The following is a 25,800-nucleotide window of genomic DNA, read 5'->3' as shown; positions in this document are numbered from 1 at the left end:
ACTTCGGAGAAGGCAATGGCATCCCACTCCAGTACTCTTGCCTAGAAAATCCCATGGACGGAGGAGCCTGGCAGGCTGCAGTCCATGGGGTCGCTAAGAGTCAGACACGACTGAGCGACTTCACTTTCACTTTTCACTTTCCTGCATTGGAGAAGGAAATGGCAGCCCACTCCAGTGTTCTTGCCTGGAGAATCCCAGGGACGGGGGAGCCTGATGGGCTGCCGTCTGTGGGGTCGCACAGGGTCGGACACGACTGAAGCGACTTAGCAGTAGCAGCAGCAGCAGCTAGAAACTTATCAAATGTTTTCTTATCCACCTAATACATGTTATTCACATGGAGTAATAAATTAATTTTATTGAACAGATGGATAAAGTGCTCATTGTTGTGCTAAGGCTGTGCATGTGTTCTGTGTACCATTAAAATACTTAACATTGTGTTTTAAATAGGTTCAAAACTTTATGACATTCTAATTAGCCACAACTTAAATTCTATTATCAGGTCCACCTTTATAAGACTGTCAGCCAACATACCCTTTGTATTACTAGGATAAAAAGGCTCTCCATTCTGAAAAGAGATATTTATATAATACAGTTATACCAGACACTTCTGGTAAAAGGAAGCAAACTCTGACCTCTCTCACCAGCAAGATGAAGTCTCCTGTTTTCACAACAGAATGTTTGATCATAAAGCTAGAATGTGTGTGGGCTGTAAGAAATTTCTGCTTCCTTCTTTCTCTGTCTGTTTTTCTTTTGGCACCAATTTACAACCAGTAAAATCTGGCATGAGATTAGCTTCAGAATGTTTCTAAATGAATTAGAGATTACTTAATGAGTTGTAATATATACAAATATAAATGATACAATTTAATTTATTTAAAATCATTTATTCTCAGCAAAATCAAACATATCATTGAGTTTACATAGAAATACAATTTGCAACTGGATCTTCATAAAAATGCACTGGTGAAATAAAATGTTCATAATTAATGACCAATTATATATACTATTTAATCATGCCGTAGCAGGATTGATTACCTTTAAAAATCAGTAAAGTAACTTATTTTAAATGTGCAAAGTACTCTATTGTGTTGCCATTGATAATAAATTGCCACTAAATATATACCTATTACATAAAGCTTTTTAAAGTACAATAAAAATACAAATTCTATCTGTTAAAAAAAGCCATTGATAGGGCTTCTAAACATCCTCATTATACAAATTCCAAAATACTATATGACAAACAAAATTATAAAGACTCTTCTTTATGAAACATATACTACCCTCTAATTAAAGTACAACTGAACAGATAACAGAAAACAAACAGGAAGGCTTATATAGACCATAGAATATTACGAAGATACATACAAATATAATATTGCATAAGCATATTTGATTTCTGTTCCTAGTGAAAATGTACCTTTAGCACATGAAGAAAATTCCTAAGACTAAAAGAAAAGAAAAAATTTTTGAGATCTACCTTCTATCTAAGCTCACATTTTCATTAATTTAATTTACTTTTCTTATAATGAGATAAACCAAATTATATATCTGACCATAAATTTTTGCTACACTCTGTATAAATTAGAGTCTGTTACCTAATGGGTGAAGATGTAGAAAACAAATTTTTTTTTTTTTTTTAAAGCTGAAGTTCACCAGTACAAGAATCAGGTGCAAGAAAATGTTATTGTTCAGGTTAAAGACTAAACTGAACAGAAATTCCATTCATTTCAAAAATGAGATCCTGACTTTAACAGAAAAAACATTAAATATGCTAAATAATATTGATAATTCATAAAGAAAAGGTGCCATAGATTTTTTAAAGTATCAGAATTAATGGGCTATCACAAAATAAACCTTGGTGAGAAAATATTTTAATCAATGGAGAAATATAAGAAGAATAGTCATATTCAGTGAGAAAAAATTTATTTGGTAAAGTAAATACGGGTAATAGATGCTGCAACTATAGGCAGTATATAGTCCAAATCATTTTTAGGAAACATCAGATCAAATGACATTTAGATGTTTAGTAATGTAACTTATATTGATAGAAACTAAATTTTAAGTCCTTTGTGAATAGCAAGCTTTTATTGTTCCACAATCTTTATGTATGAAATAAAATATTTAGAGTATAGCTGATAATAATAATTAACATTATTAGCTTGAACTTAATAACAACTCTAAACACATTTAGTTTAATTATTGGGATTTATATTTCTGTTATTTTACCTGTTAAAAATGATATGGTGGTGTTATATTCAAAGTTTACATTTTCCCAATAATATGAACAACATTTCATACATAAAATGATGTCTGTCTAATGAATGGTAACATGTTTATTGGTTTGAATATAGAACATATTTAGTTTGGCATTGGTATATCTCTTAGGATTCTGAAAGGTATCATTTAGGTATGACTTTTGGGAAATTAATAATAAACTAGCAGCCTAGAGAATGAGCATAATAAGGTAGATATTTGGGTAATATGTCTTTCAATTATAAATTCTACAAACAAACTGAAAGGAACATAAAAGTATGATTTAATTTACAGTGAATTTTTAAAGCAAAATGTTACAGATCAACAGTGAATACATCAGGAAATTTTACTGAAATAATTCTCAAAAAGTTAGACTCAAAAATATGTTGGCACATTTATAATACCTGACATAAGTAATAATGACTGATATATATATATATGCGTATACCAAACAATTTTAACAGATTCAGGACCTCTTGTTCTTTACATCAGCACCTGCTGTCTAAAGGGTCGAGACAAAATACTGTGCCTTCAAGAGTTAGTCCCATTTTGAACCCCTCCTGTAAAACAAAGTAAAATCATTAAAATAGGAAATGTTCATAGAAAAAAAAATCTGTAAATGAAAAAACTATGAAAAAAAGTTGAAATCTTCATGCTTTGATCAAAAAAAATAATTATATGTCAAATGTTGACTTGTCAAATTTGTATCAAGTGCTTTTATATCCATTAACATTTTAAATGTTTTAAATATACATGATGTTAGCATCCATAAGCTAGCTAGACAGCATACTAAAAAGATATGACCAACCTGGAGAGCATGTTAAAAAGCAGAGACATTACTTTACCAACAAAGTTCCATCTAGTCAAAGCTATGGTTTTTCCAGTAGTCATCTATGATGTGAGAGCTGGATTATAAAAAAAGCTGAGCACTGAAGAATTGATACTTTTGAACTGTGGTGTTGGAGAAGACTCTTGAGAGTCTCTTGGACTGCAAGGAGATCTAACCAGTCCATCCTAAAGGAAATCAGTCCTGAATATTCATTGGAAACTGAAGCTCCAATACGTTGACCACCTGATGCTAACTGACTCCTTGGCAAAGACCCTGATGCTGGGCAAGATTGAAGGTGGGAGGAGAAGGGGATGACAGAGGATGAGATGGTTGGATGGCATCACCGACTCTATGGACATGAGTTTGAGTAGGCTCCGGGAGTTGGTGATGGACAGGCAAGACTGGCTTGCTGCAGTCCATGGGGTCACAAAGAGTCAGACATGACTGAGCGGCTGAACTGAGCATCCATAAGAGACAGAAGAAAATAGAACGATGTGGAATTAACTTTAAGACTTAAATGTTTCTTTTCAGTAAAGTCTACTTTCTGTCATTCTACTGTAGCTTAAAAAGATTCCTTGACTTTAAAGGTCAATGTTCATTTAAGTATAAGCACAATAGCTAGATCTCAAGTTGATGACAGCTTAATAGTTTTCATCTTTCTTTCTTTCTTTAATAGTTTTCATCTTTCTTTCTTTCTTTAATAGTTTTCATCTTTCTTTCTTTCTTTAATAGTTTTCATCTTTCTTTCTTTCTTTAATAGTTTTCACCTTTCACTGACCAGAGCCTGGTAAAATAAACCACACTGCATTTAGGAATTGCAATGCTGTATCCTATGTAGGGGTCCTAAGGTGGCAATGGACTGCAGACCACTTTGCCATGGAAAAAGCTTCCTCTACAGCTTCCCTGGTGACTCAGTGGTAAAGAACCTATCTGCCAGTGCAGGAGATGCTGCTTCAATCTCTGCATTGGGAATATTCCCTGTGTTGCAGGGAAGAAGCCCATTCTGACTCCATGTTGGAAACTGTTTCTTTGACTTGTTTTCATTATTACTGCTACTGCTGCTGCTAAGTCGCTTCAGTCGTGTCCGACTCTGTGCGACCCTATAGATGGCAGCCCACTAGGCTCCTCTCTCCCTGGGATTCTCCAGGCAAGAATACTGGAGTGGGTTGCCATTTCCTTCTCCAATGCATGAAAGTGAAAAGTGAAAGTGAAATCGCTCAGTCATGTCCGACTCTTAGCGACCCCATGGACTGCAGCCTACCAGGCTCCTCCATCCATGGGATTTTCCAGGGAAGAGAACTGGAGTGGGTTGCCATTGCCTTTCATTATTATAATTATACTAAATGGCTTGCCTGGAGGACCCTGCTCCTCTGCTTGATGGTAAACAAAACTGCCTTTGTTTAGCTTATGGAGAGACACTTTGTTCCTGCCCACCTGTGAATAGAAGAGATTAACACACCCCTTCTGAAGGCTGGGCATTCCCCTGGAGATGTTTTGCAAGACTGAAGACCCTTTCACTTTACTTCCCACTCCATCTCCCTCTTTATTCTGCCTTTTGATGTTAACTCCTCATTGATTCTTTTCCTCTGATCTATAAAAGAACCTGGCATCCAGACTCCAAGAAGATGGTTATTTTGAGGCACTAGCCTTCCATGTTCTCAGTCTGCCAGCTCCCCGATTAAAGTGTCTTCCTTGCCTCAACACCTTGTCTCTTGGATTCAATGGCCTATTGTACTACAAGCAGAGCAAGCTTGGACTTGTTAACACCTGGAGAAGGAAACGGCAACCCACTCCAGTATTCTTGCCTGGGAAATACCATGGACAGAGGAGTCTGGCAAGACAAAATCCTTGTCTTGAAATCTCAAAAGAGCCAGACATGATTGAGCGACCAAACAACTAGTTTTGCAGTTGCTTGCATTTGCAAATTATTTGAATCCCACTCACCCCAGCACGTTTTAGCATCTTCCCGGGTGGCTCAGATGGTAAAGAATCTGCCTGCAATGTGGGAGGCTAGGGTTTGATCCCTGGGTGAGGAAGATCCCCTGGAGAAGGAAACAGCAACGCATTCCAATATTCTTGTCTGGGAAATCCAGTGGACAGAGGAGTCTCGTGGTCTACAGTCCATGGGGTCGCAAAGAGTTGGACATGACTGAGAGGCTAACACTTTTTTGTAGCATGTTTTAAATGCTTCTGGAATTTAAACTGCCTATAATTTATTAATAGCAAGGACCCAATTGCCGTGAAAAATTTTTTTTTCAAAGAGTTTTAGTAAAAATTCAGTGGCAAAGGATTTTGTCCTTCTCTTCTCAAAGCTCTCTTCTTTTCTGCACAAAGTAATGGACCATCTCTGGCCTTACTATCTCTCCCATACCCATCCTTGCCCATAAAATGAAGTGTAGACAGCAGTCTGTTCCTGAGGAAAAGAAGCCAATACAGTACTGTAAAGCAAAATAAAGTAAAAATAAAAATTTTTTAAATTAAAAAAAAAAAGAAAGAAAATCTCTCTGAAAGGGAAGGCTTCTCTGTCCTCTGTTCTGCTTTGTCTTCCATTTAATTAGGTGGCAGCCAAACGCATATTCGTTTGCATTTCCTCAAATGAATTTCGCTTCAGTCGTGTCTGACCCTGTGCGACCCATAGACGGCAGCCCACCAGACTCCCCCGTCCCTGGGATTCTCCAGGCAAGAACACTGGAGTGGGTTGCCATTTCCTTCTCCAACGCATGAAAGTGAAAAGTGAAAGTGAAATCGCTCAGTCATGTCCGACTCTTAGCGACCCCATGGACTGCAGCCCACCAGGCTCCTTCGTCCATGGGATTTTCCAGGCAAAAGTACTGGAGTGGGGTGCCATTGCCTTCTCCGTGAGGAATTTGAGTTACCTTCAAATAGAATTGGTGTCTAATGTACTTTTATTATAAGTTCAATGCAAACAGTATCATATAGAGGAAAAGAATCATTATAAAATGCAAGCCACACCTTTTTCGCTATTAGTGTTTTGAGAATGCTCTTCATTATGTCTACAGCAAAAAGTCCACAGGGCAATATCATCACTTCAGTGGTTTTTCAAAACTACTTCTCATTATTTGAAATACAAATTCTATTTAGTTAAGTAAAACTCAGAGTACTTACCATTTATTTAAAAAACTATTCTTGTCACAAGCAGAAATATTTTGCCACCTATATGCATATTTTCTAAACAGCTGCCAAATAGTTAGAAAAGTCAATACTTTAAACTGAAAATACTGTAAATAAACTTCTTTTTAAAATATTTTATTTGGATATATGAGGATCTATGTACTATATCATCTTCTGGAATATTACTAGATAGATTGACAAGTACTATGGGTATGTATTACTTTTGCAAAAATTTGATATCATAGTTTTTAAAACGTTATCAGTTCATTCTGAAATTAAACCACTATCTCTTTGATTACCCTGAAAATATAATTTATCAATGTGCTATTACTATAGGAAAAGCAGAATAGTAATCAGAGTAAGATAGGAGCTGATCATTATTTCAACAGCAGCAAAAAAATTTGTATATTAATTACAAGAATGTCTCCAAGTTTTTTTTTTAAACTATTTGTCCTCCAAATTTTATTATGTTTATATATTTATTTGGTCTATTAAGGTTTTTTTATTTTTATTTTTTCCTCCAAGTTTTTATAAGGATCCTTTTGGATTCCTTTTAGTTTAACTTAATTGTCTCTTTTGACAGACACATTGTCCATGGCTTCTTGGTTTTCTTTCCTCCTAAAATAAAATTTCCCACACATTTTCTGACTGTTCCTCTCTAGGTCTCATTTAGAAAGTCATGATTTAACAAATGCTCAGTCCTTCTAAAGTTCCATATACTCTTGAATTTTAAACCTCTGAATGAAAATAAGGCTTATTTAACTTATGTAGGGATGGAATGGAGACTATAATTAACATCACACAAAATAATGATTTTATTATTAATATATTATTAATAATATTTGTTATATAAAATGTTTTCCCCAATTGTATTTTCTTACTTTGAAATAGAAAAGTATATCAAGGAAGATAAAAACCACTCATATGTAACAATTAACATGTTGAAGTAAGTCCTTTGAATCTCCCTTTCCTCTAACTATAAATTTAAAAAATAATTTAATAATATAATATACTATATATTATATATAACATTTATTTGATGTATTACATACATTATATATAAATTTGTGTATTCTGTTTTTTAATCTTAGCAGAACAAATTTTTTTGAGTCCATGTAAAACTAATTTGATGATTTTATGATGTTTTATTAATTTTAATATGATTTGTTTCCTTAATTTTATAATTTTAAATAATGTTGACTGGATGTTTCTATACATAGAGAGTTTCCATATTCATAGTTATTTTCTCTTCAGGATAGATTGCATTAAAGTTTTTGATACCACATAGAAATACACGTATTAGCAACAAATTACTGCCTGAGGGATGCTATGCACTGATCTTGACCCAGCAATGATTTAGAATGCTTGTTTCATCACACTTTCATTTGCACTCATATTAGTAAAAAATAAAATGCTTAATTTCATGAACAAAAGTACATTTATAGCTGTTAATTTGTATGTTTTCTTTGATTAGATTTAACATGTCTACAAGTATGTAGCCATTTGTGGTCCTTTTTGAGCAACTGCCTTTTTATCTGTTGATTATTTAGTTTCCTTATCATTTGTCTACTTATTTTAACTATATATACACAATATGGTTATACTTTTTAAAACAGAATTAAAAGAAGTATAGAAGTTTTTCTACAGGAGACTGCATGTACATATTTTCCTTATAAAAATTTCTTTGTAATTCCAAAGTCTGATAAGTATGTAATTTTATTTCAAATATTTTAAACTACCCAAGGTTTCCAACATTTATCTGAATATTTGTTGTATATTTCAGCTATACACTGATCTTCCAAATTATTAATCAGTTGAATTAATATCACTTAATGCAAAATTCATTCATCTTTCATTGACTTACCATGGCTCTTTTTTAACATGTTAAATTATTATAATGAATAAGGTACACTTCTGGAATATCAATACTATTACACTAATTTGCCTGCCAGTGACATGTAATGAGAAATGTAAATTATGTCAAATCAGATACCCACATAATTGATTTCAAATAAATATCTAATTTTCTAACAATTTATAAAAAATATGGCTTAATAGTTCTGCTTAAATTCTTGCATTCATGAGATGTTTTTTTTGATTTCCTCTGTAAATAAAACTGTAAAATCCAAAATTTCAGGAAGCTTAACTCAATATAATTTACATGTGTGCATGCTAAGTCTCTTCAGTTGTGCTGACTCTTTGCGACGCTACAGACTGTGAACTGCTAGGCTCCTCTGTCCATGGGATTCTCCAGGTGAGAATACGGCGGTGGTTGTCAGGTCCTTCTCTGGGGAACCTTCCTGACCCAGGGATTGAACCTGAAGCCCAGTATGTCTCCTGGCATTGCAGGAGGATTGTTTACCATTAGCGCCTATACTGTATTAAGTTTATACATTATATGCAAAGATAAAAATAGTAACTAAATGTGTGCATTCAATTAATCAGGCTAACAAGATTAATAATGAAAGCTGTCATAGATTTTAGATAAAATATGATTTTACTTTAGTTAAACTTGCAAATAAATCATGGATTAAAAGAAACAGACAAACAATGAGATGGACAATGCAATAGTGACTTATTCATTGAAAAAAAACTTCAAAATATGAGTATAAACCTCTTTAAACACAACTAATAATCAGATATATCCATGTGAACTGCTATTTGAATATTTATTAAATAAAGCATGCAAATATTAAGGTTTAACTTCAAGAAGCCATAACTTGTTTAAAATATGAAAATGATATACCAACCATCTCTGGCGCTACCAAGCATGAAAGCAGAAAAGAATGAAAAAGACATTAAGAAATAACAAAAACAAAAGCAAAAATACCACAGTGTAACATTATTTATCTAACACATGTTAAATCATTTCAATACAGTGTTTCTCAAACTAGATTTCTACAAAAATCTGGAGATATAGGCTTATCTTCAAAACTCTATAGAAAATGTCTGTTGTGTGAAAATCTAAGAAAACATTAGTAGTAATTCTTTGTGGTTTTTATAACCTTTGAGAGCAAATACTACCATATCAGTGTCCATGGTTTTGTCTGTCCCTACAAAAACATCGATGCCGAGGCAGAATAAGCATAATTGATAAAATTAATGAAAAGGTAAACAAATTATTTTCATATGAAATAAATAAAGTACAATCACTAAATAATCATGCACTATTTGCAAGAAGTCTCTTAGTATTTGAACTATAGAAAAGATGTGCAAAAACTGTGTCATCAAATAAGATACATGCTGATATCAACAGAAGTTTGATGTTGGTGCTTTTAGCTTCAGCCGAGTAAAATAATCCATGCTCTTATATTAAAGTTTGTAATTAGAATTTCATTAGGTGCTATAATTTTGCTTTTAATTGATACATTTTGAATTAACAGTTATATAAGATCTATAAGGATAAAATGCTTTTCAACTTTTTGTATTTATGAAATGTTATAATAAAAGTTTAAGTCAGTATTAAGGATTTAAAATAATTTTTTATGCAAAAGGGAATTATAAATCATTCAACTTGAGAAATTTTTATTTTAACATATTCTTAAAAAATCTCAAGATATGTTAAACAATCCAACTTTTAAGATAGAGACGTATTATTACACCTGGAATAATTACATCTGGAATAATAAGGAAAATCACATAATACTTAAAAAACCGCTTCATACCTTCAGCCCCAAATCAGTGAAAGGATATTTATGATCTTTCTAAGAAGTAGAGTTTTTATTAGTGTTAGAAGATCATAATCCACCCCTTAATTTTTTTTTCCAGGAAATAAAGCATAGAAGAGTGAGTATATTGTCCAGGCCGAAGAAGTAAATTGATCACATCTTTTCAGTCAGCTTCATATAAGCTGATTGATATAATGAGCTGATCTCTGACTGCAATCTACCACATATATATTGTCTTTTTGGTGAAAAATAGGATATAAAAACTTCATCAAGATATAAAAGGAAATATAAAGAGAAGACCTTATTATAGTGCTTATAATGCTAATTATTAATCATGGCCCACTACATAAAATATCTTCAAACTTTCAGAACAATTCAGAATTGAAAAATAAAAGGGAAAGAAAGAAATGAAAATGCAACTGGACTACATTCCTCAACAAGTGGTCATTTGGTGTCCGCTGCTTCAGTAAGAGCCCAGAAGAGACCACAATGCTTCATTCTTTGTCTACATCTCCAGACCCCCCTTCTTTGGAATTCTTGGTTTTAGCTATCAGCTTTAATCTTTTTCAATTAATTGTGGTACATAGTTTATACCATTATATAAATTTTATGTGTGCAACATTATATTTCAACTTTTGTATACAATACAGTGTGGCCAAAAGTTTAGTTTCCATCCATAACCATACAGTTGACCTCTTTTACAATGATTCCTTTAAAAGACTGATTTCACTCTTACAAAGCTTTTCCTTCATTCACCCATTCACAATTTTGAAATTCATAATTGTTTTAAAAGACTGAGATCAAATCTTATAAATCTAATGCAATGACCTTTTAATTTTTGGATTTTGAATAATGAACTCATGAAGAATTCATGCAATTTTGTATCAAAAATATGCACCACCTTATTGATACTATAAATTGCACCATTAAGAACAAAACACAACAAAACCTTATCTTTAGCCTCTGAGTATTTTTAGGGCTAAATGTATATTGTTATTTTAAAGCAATTATTGTAAGTAAGTTGATAATAGTTCAAGGGAAAGGTAACAACTATAGTATATAACATTATCTAGGAACCAAAGAAGAAAGAAAAAAAGATTATGGGCCAATCTGTTAAAATAATCACCTGCATCTCATCTAATTTTGATTGAATGTCTGGCGGGAAATCCCCTGCTCCACAGTTAAATGGGTCAAAAGGTTCTGCTCCAAACAGGTCCCGTTCTAAAAAGAAGAAAATAATATAGTAAATGAAATGATAAGGAGTGAGTTGAAGTAAGTTAAGTTCAGTCATGTCCAACTGTTTGTGACTGCATGGACTGCGGCCCGCCAGGCTCCTCTGTTTATGGAGTTCTCCAGGCAAGAATATCGGAGTGGGTTGCATCACCCTCTTCCATGGGATCTTCCAGCACAGGGATCAAACTCAGGTCTCCCCCATTGCAGGCATATTCTTTACCAGCTGATCCACCAGGGAAGCCCTAAGTTTCGAAGCAAGATTAAAGAAAGAAAAATCTGCATAACCAAATGAGCCTCTATCCACAGTAAAGACCAAAAGGAAGCAAAAATCCATTCTTATGATGATTTAAAAACTATTTGGTGGCAAAGGACTATTATTCAGAGAGGTTTTTAAGCCTTTAAGTGAGAAATAGCAAAATCACCAAATGTTTGATAATTAGTATATTTCAATATCTACATTTTACCGAAGCAATTTATTTTATTTTACATTTTTATTCATTTTAAAGCAATTTAAATGTACTGGAATTAATGTATTATTCACTGAAACTTCCCTATTCCATTTAATGATGACCCTGAAACACAATAGTGACACAATATGTAGGACCTGGTAGATCAGTAAGTAGCTTAACTCATAGTTCATGCACTTTAATCTCACCCTGTAGCCAGAAAAAAAAAAAAATTAAGGAATAATACCTTGTGTAGCTTGAAATCATATCACCTTCCTAGGTAACCACAAGGAGACAATTTCTTTAAAAATGTCTTCTATCCCCCACACAATTTTTTTTTTTTAATTGCAGTAATGGGGACTTTCTGGCTGTCCAGTGGTTAAGACTCCGTGTTTCCAATGATGGGGGAATGGGTTCAATTCCTGGTAGAGTAACTAAGATCCCACATGCCACTTGGCCAAAAAAAAAAAAAAAAAAAACAAACCACACACACACAACAGTAATAGAATATCAAAAAGATCCCTGTGCATATATTTTAAAGTATACGTTGCAATGCACACTTCAAAATATATAGACAGGGAGCTTTTATATATTCTATGGCTTATTATATGACAAAGTTTTTAAAGAAATTTCTTTACTCTGAATACATTCAAAGCCAGTCTTAAATGACAAAAAATTAAACTGTCTATAGGCAATAAAATTTATAATGTAGCAAGATTTTCACATTTCAGTTCAGTTGCCCAGTTGTGTCTGACTCTTTGTGACCCCATTGACTGCAGTATGCCAGGCTTCCCTCTCCATCACCAACTCCTGGAGCTTGCTCAAACTCAGGTCCATCAAGTCAGTGACACCATCCAGCCATCTCATCCTCTGTCGTCCCCTTCTCCTCCTGCCTTCAATCCTTCCCAGCATCAGGGTTTTTTCTAAAGAATCATTTCTTTGCATCAGGTGTCCAAAGTATTGGAGCTTCAGCTTCAGCATCAGTCCTTCCAATAAATATTCAGGACTGATTTCCTTCAGGATTGACTGGTTTGATCTCCTTGCAGTCCAAGGGACTCTCAAGAGTCTTTTCCAACACCACAGTTCAAAAGCATCAATTCTTTGGCACTCAGCTTTCTTTATGGTCCAACTGTCACATCCATACATGACTCCTGGAAAAACCATAGCCTTGACTAGATGGACCTTTGTTGGTAAAATAATGTCTCTGCTTTTTAATATGCTGTCTAGGTTTCTCATAGCTTTTCTTCCAAGGAGCAAGCATTTTTTAATTTCATGGCTACAGTCACTATTTGCATTGATTTTGGAACCCAAGAAAATAAAGTTTGTCACTGTTTCAATTGTTTGCCCATCTATTTGCCATATGCCATGATCTTCATCTTTTGAATGTTGAGTTTTAACCCAGCTTTTTAAACTCTCCTCTTTCACTTTCACCTACAAGCTCTTTAGTTCCTCTTCACTTTCTGCAATAAGGGTGGTGTCACCTGCATATCTGAGGTTATGGATATTTCTCCTAGCAATCTTGATTTCAAATTGTGCTTTATCCATTCCAGCATTTCTCATGAATAAAATTTAAATAAGCAAGGTGACAATATACAGCCTTGACACACTCCTTTCCCAATTTGAAACCAGTCCATTGTTCCATGTCTGGTTCTAATTATTGCTTCTTGACCTGCATACAGATTTCTCAGGAGGCAGGTAAGGTGGTCTGTTATTCCCATTTATTTAAGAATTTTCCAGTTTGTTGTGATCCACATAGTCAAAGGCTTTAGCATAGTCAGTAAAGCAGAAGTAGATGTATTTCTGGAATTTTCTCACTTTTTCTATGATCCAATGGATGTTGGCAATTTTATCTCTGGTTCCTCTGCCATTTCTAAATCCAGCTTGAACATCTGGAAGTTCACAGTTCACATATTAACTGAGCCTCGCTTGGAGAATTTTAAGCATTACTTTACTAGCATGTGAGATGAGTGCTTTTTTGCACTAGTTTGAACATGTTTTGGCATTTGCCCTTCTTTGATATTGGAATGAAAACTGGCCTTTTCCAGTCCTGTGGCCATTACTAAGTTTTCCAGATTTGCTGGCATGTTGAGTGCAGCACTTGCACAGCATCATCTTTTAGGATTTGAAATAGCTCAGCTGGAATTCCATCACCTCCACTAGCTTTGTAGGTAGGGATGCTTCCAAAGGCCCACTTGACTTCACACTGCAGGGTGTCTGGCTCTAGGTGAGTGATCACACCATCATGGTTAGCTGGGTTATTAATATCTTTTTTGTACAGTTCTTTTGTGTATTCTTGACACTTCTTCTTAATATCTTCTGCTTCTGTTAGGTCCATACCATTTCTGTCCTTTACTGAGCCCATTTTTGCATGAAATGTTCCCTTGGTATTTCTAATTTTCATAAAATCTTTCCCATTCTATTATTTTCCTCTATTTCTTTGCACTGATCACTGAGGAAGGCTTTCTTATTTCTCCCTGCTATTCTTTGGAACCCTGCATTCAGATGGATATATCTTTCCTTTCTCTTTTGGTCATTGTAGAGAGTTCCTACAAAATGTGGTCCACTGGAGAAGGGAATGGGAAACCACTTCACTTTTTAGGAAACCATCTTTTCTAAATTAAATGCTTTGTAAGAAGTAATATTTACCTACTTGAGTTCTATTAATAACATATTCTCAACAATTCCATGACTCCCATTATGAAAGATTGTTACATACCTCATTGCAAATTTTTTTTTCTTTTTTTAGATTCATGTATTAAATAAGTTAAGAAAAGTAAAATGCTTAGAAGTTTCTGGTGCTGGTAAGTACTACATAAATAAGGACATACAATTTACATCCAAATAAAGTCACTTTTAAGAATGAAAGGAATGTTACCAATAGTTTCATCAGGATGAAAGGTATAAGTCAGGGCAGTTCTAAATGAATGGGATTTACTTTTACCTTAGGTGTAACAGATGGGTGTTATTATTATTGTTGCTATTTATTTTCCTCAGTCTGATGTTTATTATAGGCAATAAATCAGAGCTTGGAGAAACTTTTCTTTGGAAGAGTATCTTGGATACATATTAACAGGATACACATTAAGCAATGCTTTATACATGATAGAAAGAAACAAATTAGTAAAGAGAAAGGTCTGTCAGGAGAGACAGAGATTCTCATTACACAGGTCTTCTAAAGTTGGGACTCAAAACCATCAGAGATTTCAGATGGGCTTAAGGGATTCTTTTAACATTTCTAAAGTACAGTGAAATTTTGTATGAGTGGGCATATTGTGCTTTTAGGTGAAAGAGATTTAACATTAAATTTATCATATTCTTTGGGGTCCATAAACCCCCAAGTTAAGAAACTACTCATGTAAATATCAAATATACATTAGCATTCTTAAGAAAATTCCCCAAATGATTCTAATGTTCAGTGGGTCTTGAAAATGCTTGGGTAAAGGGTATATGAAACTAAACAAAGGGAGACAAGGTACTTGAAATGGGAAACAGCAGACTGTGAACATCTTGAAAGCAGGGATCATGTGTTTATTCATTTCTGTGTGAACATAATGCTAAATTAATATTTTTGAATGAATGGTTGAATAAATGAATAAATACAATAAAAAATAAAATAAATATCAACTATATTAATATCATGCAAATTAATAAACAACTCTTTGGCATATTTTGGCCAACTCAGATAGATCTAAAACCCATAAAAAATCATGTAAGTCCAATTTTCAGTTTAAAAAGATCTAGTATATAATTCTCCAGTACTCTGGCCTGGAGGGTCCCATGGATGGAGGAGCCTGGTGGGCTGCAGTCCGTGGGGTCGCTAAGAGTCGGACACAACTGAGCGACTTCACTTTCACTTTTCACTTTCATGCATTGGAGAAGGACATGGCAACCCACTCCAGTGTTCTTGCCTGGAGAATCCCAGGGACGGGGGAGCCTGGTGGGCTACTGTCTATGGGGTCGCACAGAGTCGGACGCGACTGAGGCGACTTAGCAGCAGTATAAAATTAATAACATGAAAATTATTTAATCTATGCAAGAGCAAAAGGACAAAAATAGGTGATATTTCATTTGGTCATTCTTTCCTTTATCAACTAAACATTTATTGGACACAGTATGTGCCATACATTTTGCTAGGCAGTGGATTAAAGCAGTGAGGAAAGGACTTTCCAGTCAAGTGCCTTCCCTCATATAATTTATAACCAATTAGGAAATATGATATGAAACAAATTAAAGCCTCATATGTATTCAAAGATCAAAAATATGCTCTGGAGAACTACTAGAGTTCTCAGGCAGTAAGGAGAAAAACAAAAGAAGAGTCTTGTAGGTTTCGGCTTTTATATATTTAGAGCATAAAGAAAAGTAAATGAATGAATACATTTAAGATTTCATTTAAAGCAAAAGTTGTAATACTAAAATCCCATTGGATTAGAGTTTTAGATGATTTTACAATTAAAATTGAATTGAACAATCTGTCCTTAAATTGTTAGTATAGATAAAAAGACAATTGATAGATAGTTGATAGAAATGATACAGTAGTAATCAAAACTCCATATCTATCTATCATCTATTATCTATTTAGTCTATCTATTGATATATTATTGTATTTACTAGACTCTGACATCAACATAGGTAGACATTAAAAAATATAGCAGGATGTGATGTCAATTTCTCATTAATAAGTTCCTTAAAACAATTTAACTATCTCTACCTAGATTTTCCAAAGATGTTTCAAACTCATAAATGTCTAAAAGAGAACTCCTTCACTTTCTCCCTCTCTACCTCAATTTTTTTCATTAACAACATTTGGTCTAAAATCCTTAATTGTAATTGATTTTGAACTCTCACTCATCATCCTGATGGATAACTTCAATTACCATTCCTTCTAAATGTCTTAAAATCTATCCATGCTTCTCAGTTATATTCTATTTGGTTTTAAGTTGTCCATTGTAGATACACAGCTAACTTATATTTCAAAATCTACTGTGTATGATAAACAAATACATATTGAATTAAATAAATGAATGAGTAAAAGAGTGACAAAATCAGAGGAGGTAAAAAACAGTGGTAAAAGAAGAAATCTGCCTGCAATGCAGGAGACCAGGGTTTAGTCCACAGGTCAGGAAGATCCCCTGGAGCAGGGACTGGCTACACTCTCCAGTATTCTTGCCTGGAGAATTCCATGGACAGAGGAGCATGGCAGGCTACAGTTCATGGGGTCGCAAAGAGTTGGACATGACTGAGCAACTAACAGTTTCATCCCTGTCAACATTTTCACAAAGAGATGTGGGACACTCATGAGGACAAGAAATACCCCATTTTGGCAAGATTTTCTATCATGACATATATATTATGGATTATTTCCTTGAAAAAATATTTTGCGTCAATGCAAAATATATTCAGAGGAATTTAAATATGCTATATTTCAACTTACATATTGAAATATTTTTGTACATTGACCTAATATTATTACTTTGCATTTATAAATTAGCACTCAGAAATTTACTGAATGCCTAAAATGTGCAATGCATTTTGTTAAGTTCCACAGGGGAAATAAACTATAGGCTCTGAAATACTTCACAGCTTTAAGTTAAAACTTCAGAGGTACATTGAAAATGTCTTAAATGTGAACCAGAGAGGAAGCAGTAAAGCATACTATGTGAAACTCTTTTCTTCAGTGACCCTTTGTATTTGCTGACTGATCAGGACCATTGGAAACCATTCTTTCACTTCCTGTGAGAGGGCACAGATCAAAATATAGTCCAGACATTGACAATTAGCATCTGCTAGATGCTTTCTAATTCAACAGAAAAAGACTTACATATAGAAAGATGTATGGAAAGTAAATCAGAAAAGCATGTATTTATTATAGCTTTTTAAATATCAAATAGAGAACACTTACATAGAGTTAGTTATAAAGAAATCATGAAATTCATAGATTTATATATATGAAATTCATAGATTCATGTGTTTCTTAAGGCTACCCACATACCCTATGATAAAAATTAAAACATCTCTCTATATATGTCAAAGATAATTAAATACCACCAGGGTTGTTTGTAATCATTTAAAACATATTAAAAATATAATCCCAAACACAATAAAAACATAATTAAGTACCTTGTATTATGATGTAACTAACCTTATACAAAAATACCATTTTCCATGAAAGAGTTTTAAATGCAAATAGTGATGTCTTTAGTAGTATACTCTGAATTATAAAGTAAAATATATAATTCACTGAACTTGGTACATATATATAAACAAAAATTCTTTGGTTATTAAAATTTCTAGTGAACTTGTTAAGATATACCATTTCACATAAAGAGTTAATTAAACATTTAAAATGTACACAAATGTAGCAAAGAATATCGGTTTGTTTAGAAAGCTTACTAATCTCGCTAGATCGACTAGGTACTGGAGGCGGCTGCATGCCATTGTGAGTAGGTACTGAAGACTGGTGTGATACTGGAGAAAATGGAATCATATCAAAGATGTCAGTAGAGGGTGACTTAGGTGTCACACTGCCGGCCTGCAATGAAGATAACACGAATTAGGGTAGTAGTCCATGTAGACACATTATAATGAAAAATATTTCACATACATATAAAAGACATGTAAACCCAACACATGCATTTGAGTCATATGATCTTGCCACTCTGTAGATCAAAAATGGTTAAGTAGGCAATGTCATACGAATGAACCACATATGCCAAATGCTCATTGGCAAGAAAATCTCTATAAAAATGTTATCAAAGATGCTGGCAAAAATGGTAACACTATTCTAGAGAGATATATCTTTTATTTTGGATTTTTTGTATATCTAGAGATAATTGCCATTTATATCAACGAATTGAAAACGTGTTACAAACTATTTCTACAAAACCTTGATATCAGTAATGTATTTTGCATAAGATTATAAGATTTAGACAGAAATAACTGAACTTAAGTGATGCATCTTAAATATAACCATTCAAAAGCAATGATAACGATTTAAAAAAAATTTCAAGGAGTCTATTTTGTATTTATAACTCTAGTGACTGCCAACTATTATATTCACTGTAGTGACATTTATTCTTAGAATAAGTTTTCATCGAGTGTTCTACAATAAATAGGTACCTTGTAAAATAAATTATTATAGTCACTAAGTATACCACCAAAATGATTAAGTTATCTGGGCCAATCTGGGCTTGGACGTAATGTCAGCATGAAACAATCATCACTTTACATAATATGTAATTTTACATATAAAATTATATATTATGTAATTGTCATACAGGGAAGAAATTATTTATATATATATATAATATATCATCTATAAACCAAAGAGAATTTTCATTTTGGAAAGAAATAGTGAGGGAAAATTAACTTTTCCTATAAGAACATGAACATTGCTTAGAACTGCTTAGAGTGGTATACATTAAAATTTGTGTTTTCAGAATATATTTTTTTGATTTATAGGTGATGTAGGTAATGAAAAATAAGGCTGATTGTGTGTAAAGAGTAACTGATTCGCTATTCAGTTTATATGACTATTACTACATTTTTTCATGCAGGAGAATAAAATAGCTGACATCTCCCTTTCTTTAGCAACTTATTTTCCCTTTATAGTTTATCAGTCACAAACACTATACAAAGACTTGGAGGAAACTTTACCCCTCAGCTCCTTCCTCCTACTCAGGAATGTTCTCATCAGCCTCTCCTTCCATTTCCCCTGGCATCTATCTCTCTCTTTTTCAGGATTTAAAGATACTCAAATCTTGACTTTGTTAAAACAAACCAACCAAAAGGCTCTTTACTCAGTGCTTCTTTACTCCTCTAGACTCTGATTTCTCTTTCTCTTCCCTATTGAAGCTGAACTCTTTGAAGGAGGTATTACATTTCTTGCCTGTTTACTTCATCTAGTCCTCAATTAAGATCATTCTAGACTGTTCTTTTTTTTTTTTTTCTTTGATCCCACTCCATGGCATGTGGACCTTAGTCCCCCCAACAAGGATGGAACCCAAGCCCCTTGAACATGGAGTCTTAACCACTGGACTAGCAGAGAAGCCTCTAGACTGCTTGTTTTGTTGGACTGTACTTAAACAGCTTTGCCAGTATCACCAATGGCCTAACTTCCCAATTACCATATTTGATGAATCTTTTTTTATTCCTTTTAAAATTTGTATTGGTGTATAGATGATCTACAATATTGTGCTAACTTCAGGTGTACAGCAAACTGAATCATTTATACATATACATATATCCACTGTTTTTTAGATTCTTTTCTGATGAATCCTTGAAAGTACTTGTCCTACTTCATCTTTTTGTGGATTTGGACCACCACTCTCTACTAGAAGGGCTTCCCTTGTAGCTCAGCTGGTAAAGAATCTGCCTGCAATGCAGAAGACCTGGGTTCCATCCCCTAGGTTGGGAAGGTCCCCTGGAGAAGGGAAAGGCTGCTGCTGCTAAGTCACTTCAGTTGTGTCCAACTCTGTGCAACCCCATAGATGGCAGCCCACCAGGCTACCCACTCCAATATTCTAGCCTGGAGAATTTCATGGACTGTATAGTCCATGGGGTTGCAAAGAGTCGGACAGGACTGAGTAACTTTCACTTTCAATTTCTCTACTAGAAACTGTCTGATGTCAGATGACCCAAGTATGCAAAAATGGCACATAAAGGCCCCAGATCACATCATCAATTCAAGACATACTTGATTTTTTTTTTCAATACTATATAAGTGGCATATATTGGCAGAATTCAAAATAACATATGGGATAATCAAAATAATTTTCTATTTAGCAAATTACATGAGGTCTTGGGATGCTGTTGTCACTGTCTGGCTTGGGAAGGCCCCGTTTAGAAGGTGGTGGTATTAACAGTCCCAATGATAGTCTGGAATCAGGAGAGTTGACAGGAGTGATGAAAATGGAAGAAATATTTAGACAGGGAGATGAATCATCAGTACTAGGCCAGAAAGAGGGTGAGCACCTCTGAAACCCGTGTGGCTCATGATCAGACATTTTGTGCAGCAGCTGTAAAGGAATGACAGAGAAATATACTAAGGAGAAGACAGAAGACATGGAGGGAAAAGAATATATGAAAATTTATTCATTAAAGAATATTGTGAAAATGATAAGTAATTTCAAAACAGCTTTTCTAAGATTAAAACAACTAGTTTGAGTAGATTTTTTCCTATGGCAGGAACTTCAGATTCTGTGTTCTTTAATTTGATGCTTTTTTTACTGAAATATTACATTTTTATATATTTAAATAAAATATTGCATTCAATATAACTTAAGAGAAAGAAGGTATAGAGGGAAATGACAAATACCTGAAGATTTATTTCTGAGAGAGCTTTTTTGTGATGAGATGGGAGAAGGGAAAAAATAGCAACAAGAAAAAATGTCAATGGGAGTAAAGTCTAGTAAAAAGTTAAGTCTGTAGAATTTTCAAAAAGGTGTACAACATACATTTTAGATTTAATTCTCCAATCATTCTTTTAAAGTCTTAGTATTAGTAGTATTATACCATCATCATACTAAAGATAAGGGAATCAAGGCCCATGGATTCTTTGTGATTTACTCCTATGTAAGGTAAGAAGCAAAGCCAAAATTCAAAACAATCTGACTCCAATCATCATGCCCTTTCTATAGGTAGTGAGTTCCAAGTGGTAAAATTTTGGGGGGGATGAACAGAGGCATTGTTGAGTGACTTCAAATAAATCAGAGAGATACATAATAATAAACAACTATTATAGTATACTGTATGGGGTCAGTCTTTGGATGACTTTTGGAAGCTACTTTCATTACATCATGGAAAGCTACTGTCAAATACTGAGCTGGACAGAGTTGAGCAGCCAGATGTCAGAATGGTCAGTTAAAACAACCACACAAATAAAAGTACATAATAATTGAGCCTTTATTCACTTACTGTAATAGTGTAAGCAAGAGGCCAAAAAGAAAGTGCTGGCTTCATTAAGGTCCCATTCCTCAATGAATGGCATTGGGCAAAGGTCAGAAGCATCATTACAGAAGCAGGGCATTCTCTCTCTCTTGCCAGGGAGCCCTGAACAAAAGGTTACTACTGGTTTGGTTTGGTTTTGGGGGAGAGAATAGGGGCACAGAGGGAAGATCAAGGAAAAGAACTAAGAGTAGAAGATACTTAAAACTGAGCTTTACTGGAGAAATACCACTAGTATTTCTCTAGTGGAGCAATACCAAGAGATCATTTCATGCAAAGATGGACACAATAAAGGACAGAAATGGTATGGACCTAACAGAAGCAGAAGCAGAAGATATTAAGAAGAGGTGGCAAGAATACATAGAAGAACTGTATAAAAAAGATCTTAATGAACCCAATAACCATGATGGTGTGATAACTCATCTAGAGCCAGACATCCTGGAGTGCAAAGTGAAGTGGACCTTAGGAAGCATCACTGCGAACAAAGCTAGTGCAGATGATGAAATTCTACCTGAGTGATTTCAAATGCTAAAAGATGACACGCTTAGAGTGCTGCACTCAATATGTGAAACAATTTGGAAAACTCAGCAGTGGTCACAGGACTGGAAAAGGTCAGTTTTCATTTCAATCCCAAAGAAAGGCAATGCCAAAGAATGTTCAAACTAGCGCACAATTGCACTCATCTCACATGCTAGCAAAGTAATGCTCAGAATTCTCCAAGCTAGACTTCAATAGTACATGGACTGAGAACTTCCAGATGTTCAGGCTGGATTTAGAAAAGGCAAACTAGAGATCAAATTACCAACATCTGTTGGATCATAAAAAAAGGAAAAGAATTCCAGAAAAATATCTACTTCTGCTTCACTTACTACACTAAAGCCTCTGACTGTGTGGATCAGAACAAACCGTGGAAAATTCTTAAAGTGATGAGAATACCAAACCACCATATCTACATCCTGAGAAACCTGTATGCATGTCAAGAAGCAACAGTTAGAACTGGACATGGAACAATGGACTGGTTCCAAATTGGGAAAGGAGTAGATCAAAGCTATATATTGTCACCCTGCTTATTTAATTTATAGGCAGAGTACATAATGTGAAATGCCAGGCTGAATGAAGCACAAGCTGGAATCAAGATTGCCAGGGGGAAATATCTATAACCTCAGATATGCAGATGACACAACACTTATGGCAGAAAGTGAAGAGGAACTAAAGAGCCTCTTGATGAAAGTGAAAGAGGAGAGTTTAAAAAGCTGGCTTAAAACTTAACATTCAGAAAACTAAGATCATGGCATCCAGTCTCATCACTTTATGCAAATAGATGAGGAAACGGTGGAAACAGTGACAGACTTTATTTTCTTGGGCTCCAAAATCAATGCAGGTGGTGACTGTAGCCATGAAATTCAAAGACGTTTGCTCCTTGGAAGAAAATCTATGGCCAACCTAGACAGCATATTAAAAAGCAGAGACATTACTTTGTGGATAAAGGTCTGTATAGTCAAAGCTATTGTTTTTCCAGTAGCCATGTGTGGATGTGAGAGCCAGATCATAAAGAAAGCTGAGTAATGAAGAATTGATGCTTTTGCACTGTGGTGTTGAAGACTCTTGAGAGTCTCTTGGACTCCTAGGAGATCAAACCAGGCAGTCCTAAAGGAAATAAATCTTGAATATTCATTGGAAGGACTGATGCTGAAGCTGAAGCTCCAATATTCTGGCCACGTGATGCAAAGAACTGACTCATTTGAAAAGACCTCGATGCTGGGAAAGATTGAAGGCAGGAGAAGAAGGAGACGACAGAGTATGAGATGGTTGGATGGCATCACTGACTCAATGGACGTGACTTTGAGCAAGCTCTGGGTGTTGGTGATCGATAGAGAAGCCGGGCGTGCTGCAGATCATGGGGTCATAGTGAGTTGGACACGACTGAGAGACTGAACTGAAGTGTCAAAATGTGTTTTCAAGTTCCCCCCAAAGATGATCTGGAGGAGACCATTAAGAGCGGCCTAGGCCAAGGGCCTCCAATAAGGAGGCCTGTAAATGGAGGCACCTGGGCTGAAATGTAAGTAACAGTGTGGCTGCCTGGGTGGGGCAGGGGTCACGTCTTGGACTGCAACTCCTCTGCACGCAATGCACTAAATCTGCAGTGGTGCCGGCAGCTTTCCCCCATGAGACTTGCCAGAGAAACACTTTATAACTTTGTAGGGTCTGGAGGATTTGGCCTAGAGCCAGGCTTCTAGGCTACAAATCACACTGCAGATATTTTTCAACACTACAGGACTTGGTGGTAGTCAACACAAATTTGGCTTTTGACGAACTTCATGGTGAAAGGTGGTAACTAAAATTATAGTTAGGAGAAACAACAAGCTTGAAAGCGTCTCTAAAGTAGAAGTCACTTCACCCATTTCAGGAACCAGAGGGGGAAACAAGTCAGTGTAAAGTGAGAAATTTAAGTTGAAGAAAGCATTCAGTGTGGAAACAAGTCTATGATGGTCTGAATTATATAACTTCTCACTATTAATATGCACATGCAGGCATGCTCAGTGTCTAAGTAGCCTCTGACTCTTGTGACCCCATGGACTGTAGCCCCCCAGGCTCCTCTGTCCATGGGATTTTCCAGGCAAGAATACTGGAGTGGATTGCCATCTCCTCCTCCAGGGACTCTTCCTGACTCAGGGATTGAACCTGTGTCTTCAGCATTGGCAGGTGGATTCTTTACCCCTGATCCACCTGGGAAGCATATTAATATGCATATACAGTTACACAATGACTGCTCTCCCTATTGATCTTCATAGACACCTATCTATCTATAGATATGTGTACATGTATGCATGTATGTTGGAGAAGGAAATGGCAACCCACTCCAGTGTTCTTGCCTGGAGAATCCCAGGGATGGGGGAGCCTGGTGGGCTGCCATCTATGGGGTCACATAGAGCCGGACACGACTGAAGTGACTTAGCAGCAGCATGCATGTATATGTATAATTTTAAGATCTATTTTATGGTTTATATAATTTGCTGTAAAATTCTGTAGTTGATGGCAACCTTTACTTAATTATAGGTAACAACTATAAGTTCCTGATGAACAAAACTTTGTCTTCCTAAATATTCTGTATAACTGATTACTTGGTATATAATAAACTCTCAATTAGTATTTTTATCTAATTTATACTCCAACAACTGTTTTAACTTAAACTGTAACTTGACAAGGACATCCGAATTGAGTAGAACATAAAATGATATTAACTGGAAGTTATCCCTGGGATCATTTGGCTTATAAATGGGAGTACTCTATAATATGATTTGTATTGATGAAAATATATTACCAGGTTCCTCAAAGCAAACTGAAGCCCAGAAAAACCTAACTTAAAAGTGCTCTAGTGTTTTATCATAGTGTTAATACTTACATTCTACTTCCTCTGAGAAAGTATACTTATATAAATGAAGAATGTATATCATATGAAAATAATAGAATATGTCAGTACCCTAATTAAGAGCTGTTTTTACTCTCAACGGTAAAGCAGGGCTATCCATCAATAATTTTAGTGGCCAAAGTTTAAAAATTCTAACACTAACTAATTCTTACTAGTTTCCTTTTGGATGTGCCTGTGTGCTGAGTCGCTTCAGTTGTGTCTGACTCTGCAACCCTAGACCATAGTCTGTCAGGCTCCTCTGTCCATGGGACTCTCTAGGCAAGAATACTGGAGTGGGTAGCCATGCCTTCTTCCAGGGGATCTTCCTGACAGAGGGACTGAACCCATGTCTGCTCTGCCTCCTGCCGGTGGGTCCTTTACCACTAGCACCACCTGGGAAGCCCAGTTTCCTTTGGTTGTCAGTAATCTACATTTGGTCCACTAGGATTTTTTTGTTTGGGTCATCAGTTCAGTTCAGTTCAGTCACTCAGTCGTGTCCGACTCTGCGACCCCATGAATCGCAGCATGCCAGGCCTCCCTGTCCATCACCATCTCCCGGAGTTCACTCAAACTCACGTCCATCGAGTCAGTGATGCCATCCAGCCATCTCATCCTCGGTCGTCCCCTTCTCCTCCTGCCCCCAATCCCTCCCAGCATCAGAGTCTTTTCCAATGAGTCAACTCTTTGCACGAGGTGGCCAAAGTACTGGAGTTTCAGTTTTTAGCATCAGTCCTTCCAAAGAACACCCAGGGCTGATCTCCTTTAGAATGGACTGGTTGGATCTCCTGGCAGTCCAAGGGACTCTCAAGAGTCTTCTCCAACACCACAGTTCAAAAGCATCAATTCTTTGGTGCTCAGCCTTCTTCACAGTCCAACTCTACATCCATA

The 25,800-nt window shown here is 35.3% G+C and overlaps 1 protein-coding gene across 4 annotated transcripts in view; it reads right to left on the bottom strand.

The window, feature by feature from the left end:
* Nucleotides 1-851: 851 nt before the first annotated feature.
* Nucleotides 852-25,800, bottom strand: part of GULP1 (GULP PTB domain containing engulfment adaptor 1) — a 334,314-nt gene continuing 309,365 nt past the window's right edge. For 2 of the 4 annotated variants that reach the window (XM_040227780.1, XM_040227779.1), the window contains 4 exons: nt 20,351-20,575; nt 17,952-18,090; nt 11,009-11,103; nt 852-2,813 (listed from right to left, as the gene is read on the bottom strand). In XM_040227780.1, coding sequence (XP_040083714.1) covers nt 2,742-2,813; nt 11,009-11,103; nt 17,952-18,090; nt 20,351-20,575 — 531 coding nt within the window. In that variant the 3' untranslated portion in view covers nt 852-2,741. The remainder of the gene's footprint in view (nt 2,814-11,008; nt 11,104-17,951; nt 18,091-20,350; nt 20,576-25,800) is intronic. The other 2 variants (XM_040227781.1, XM_040227782.1) reach the window with 1 other exon arrangement.

The sequence above is a fragment of the Oryx dammah genome, unplaced genomic scaffold (genome assembly GCF_014754425.2).
Source record: "Oryx dammah isolate SB20612 unplaced genomic scaffold, SCBI_Odam_1.1 HiC_scaffold_27, whole genome shotgun sequence".
Lineage (NCBI taxonomy): Eukaryota > Metazoa > Chordata > Mammalia > Artiodactyla > Bovidae > Oryx > Oryx dammah.
The sequence above is the reverse complement of the archived record's forward strand: the minus strand, read 5'-3'. Positions and strand labels throughout refer to the sequence as shown.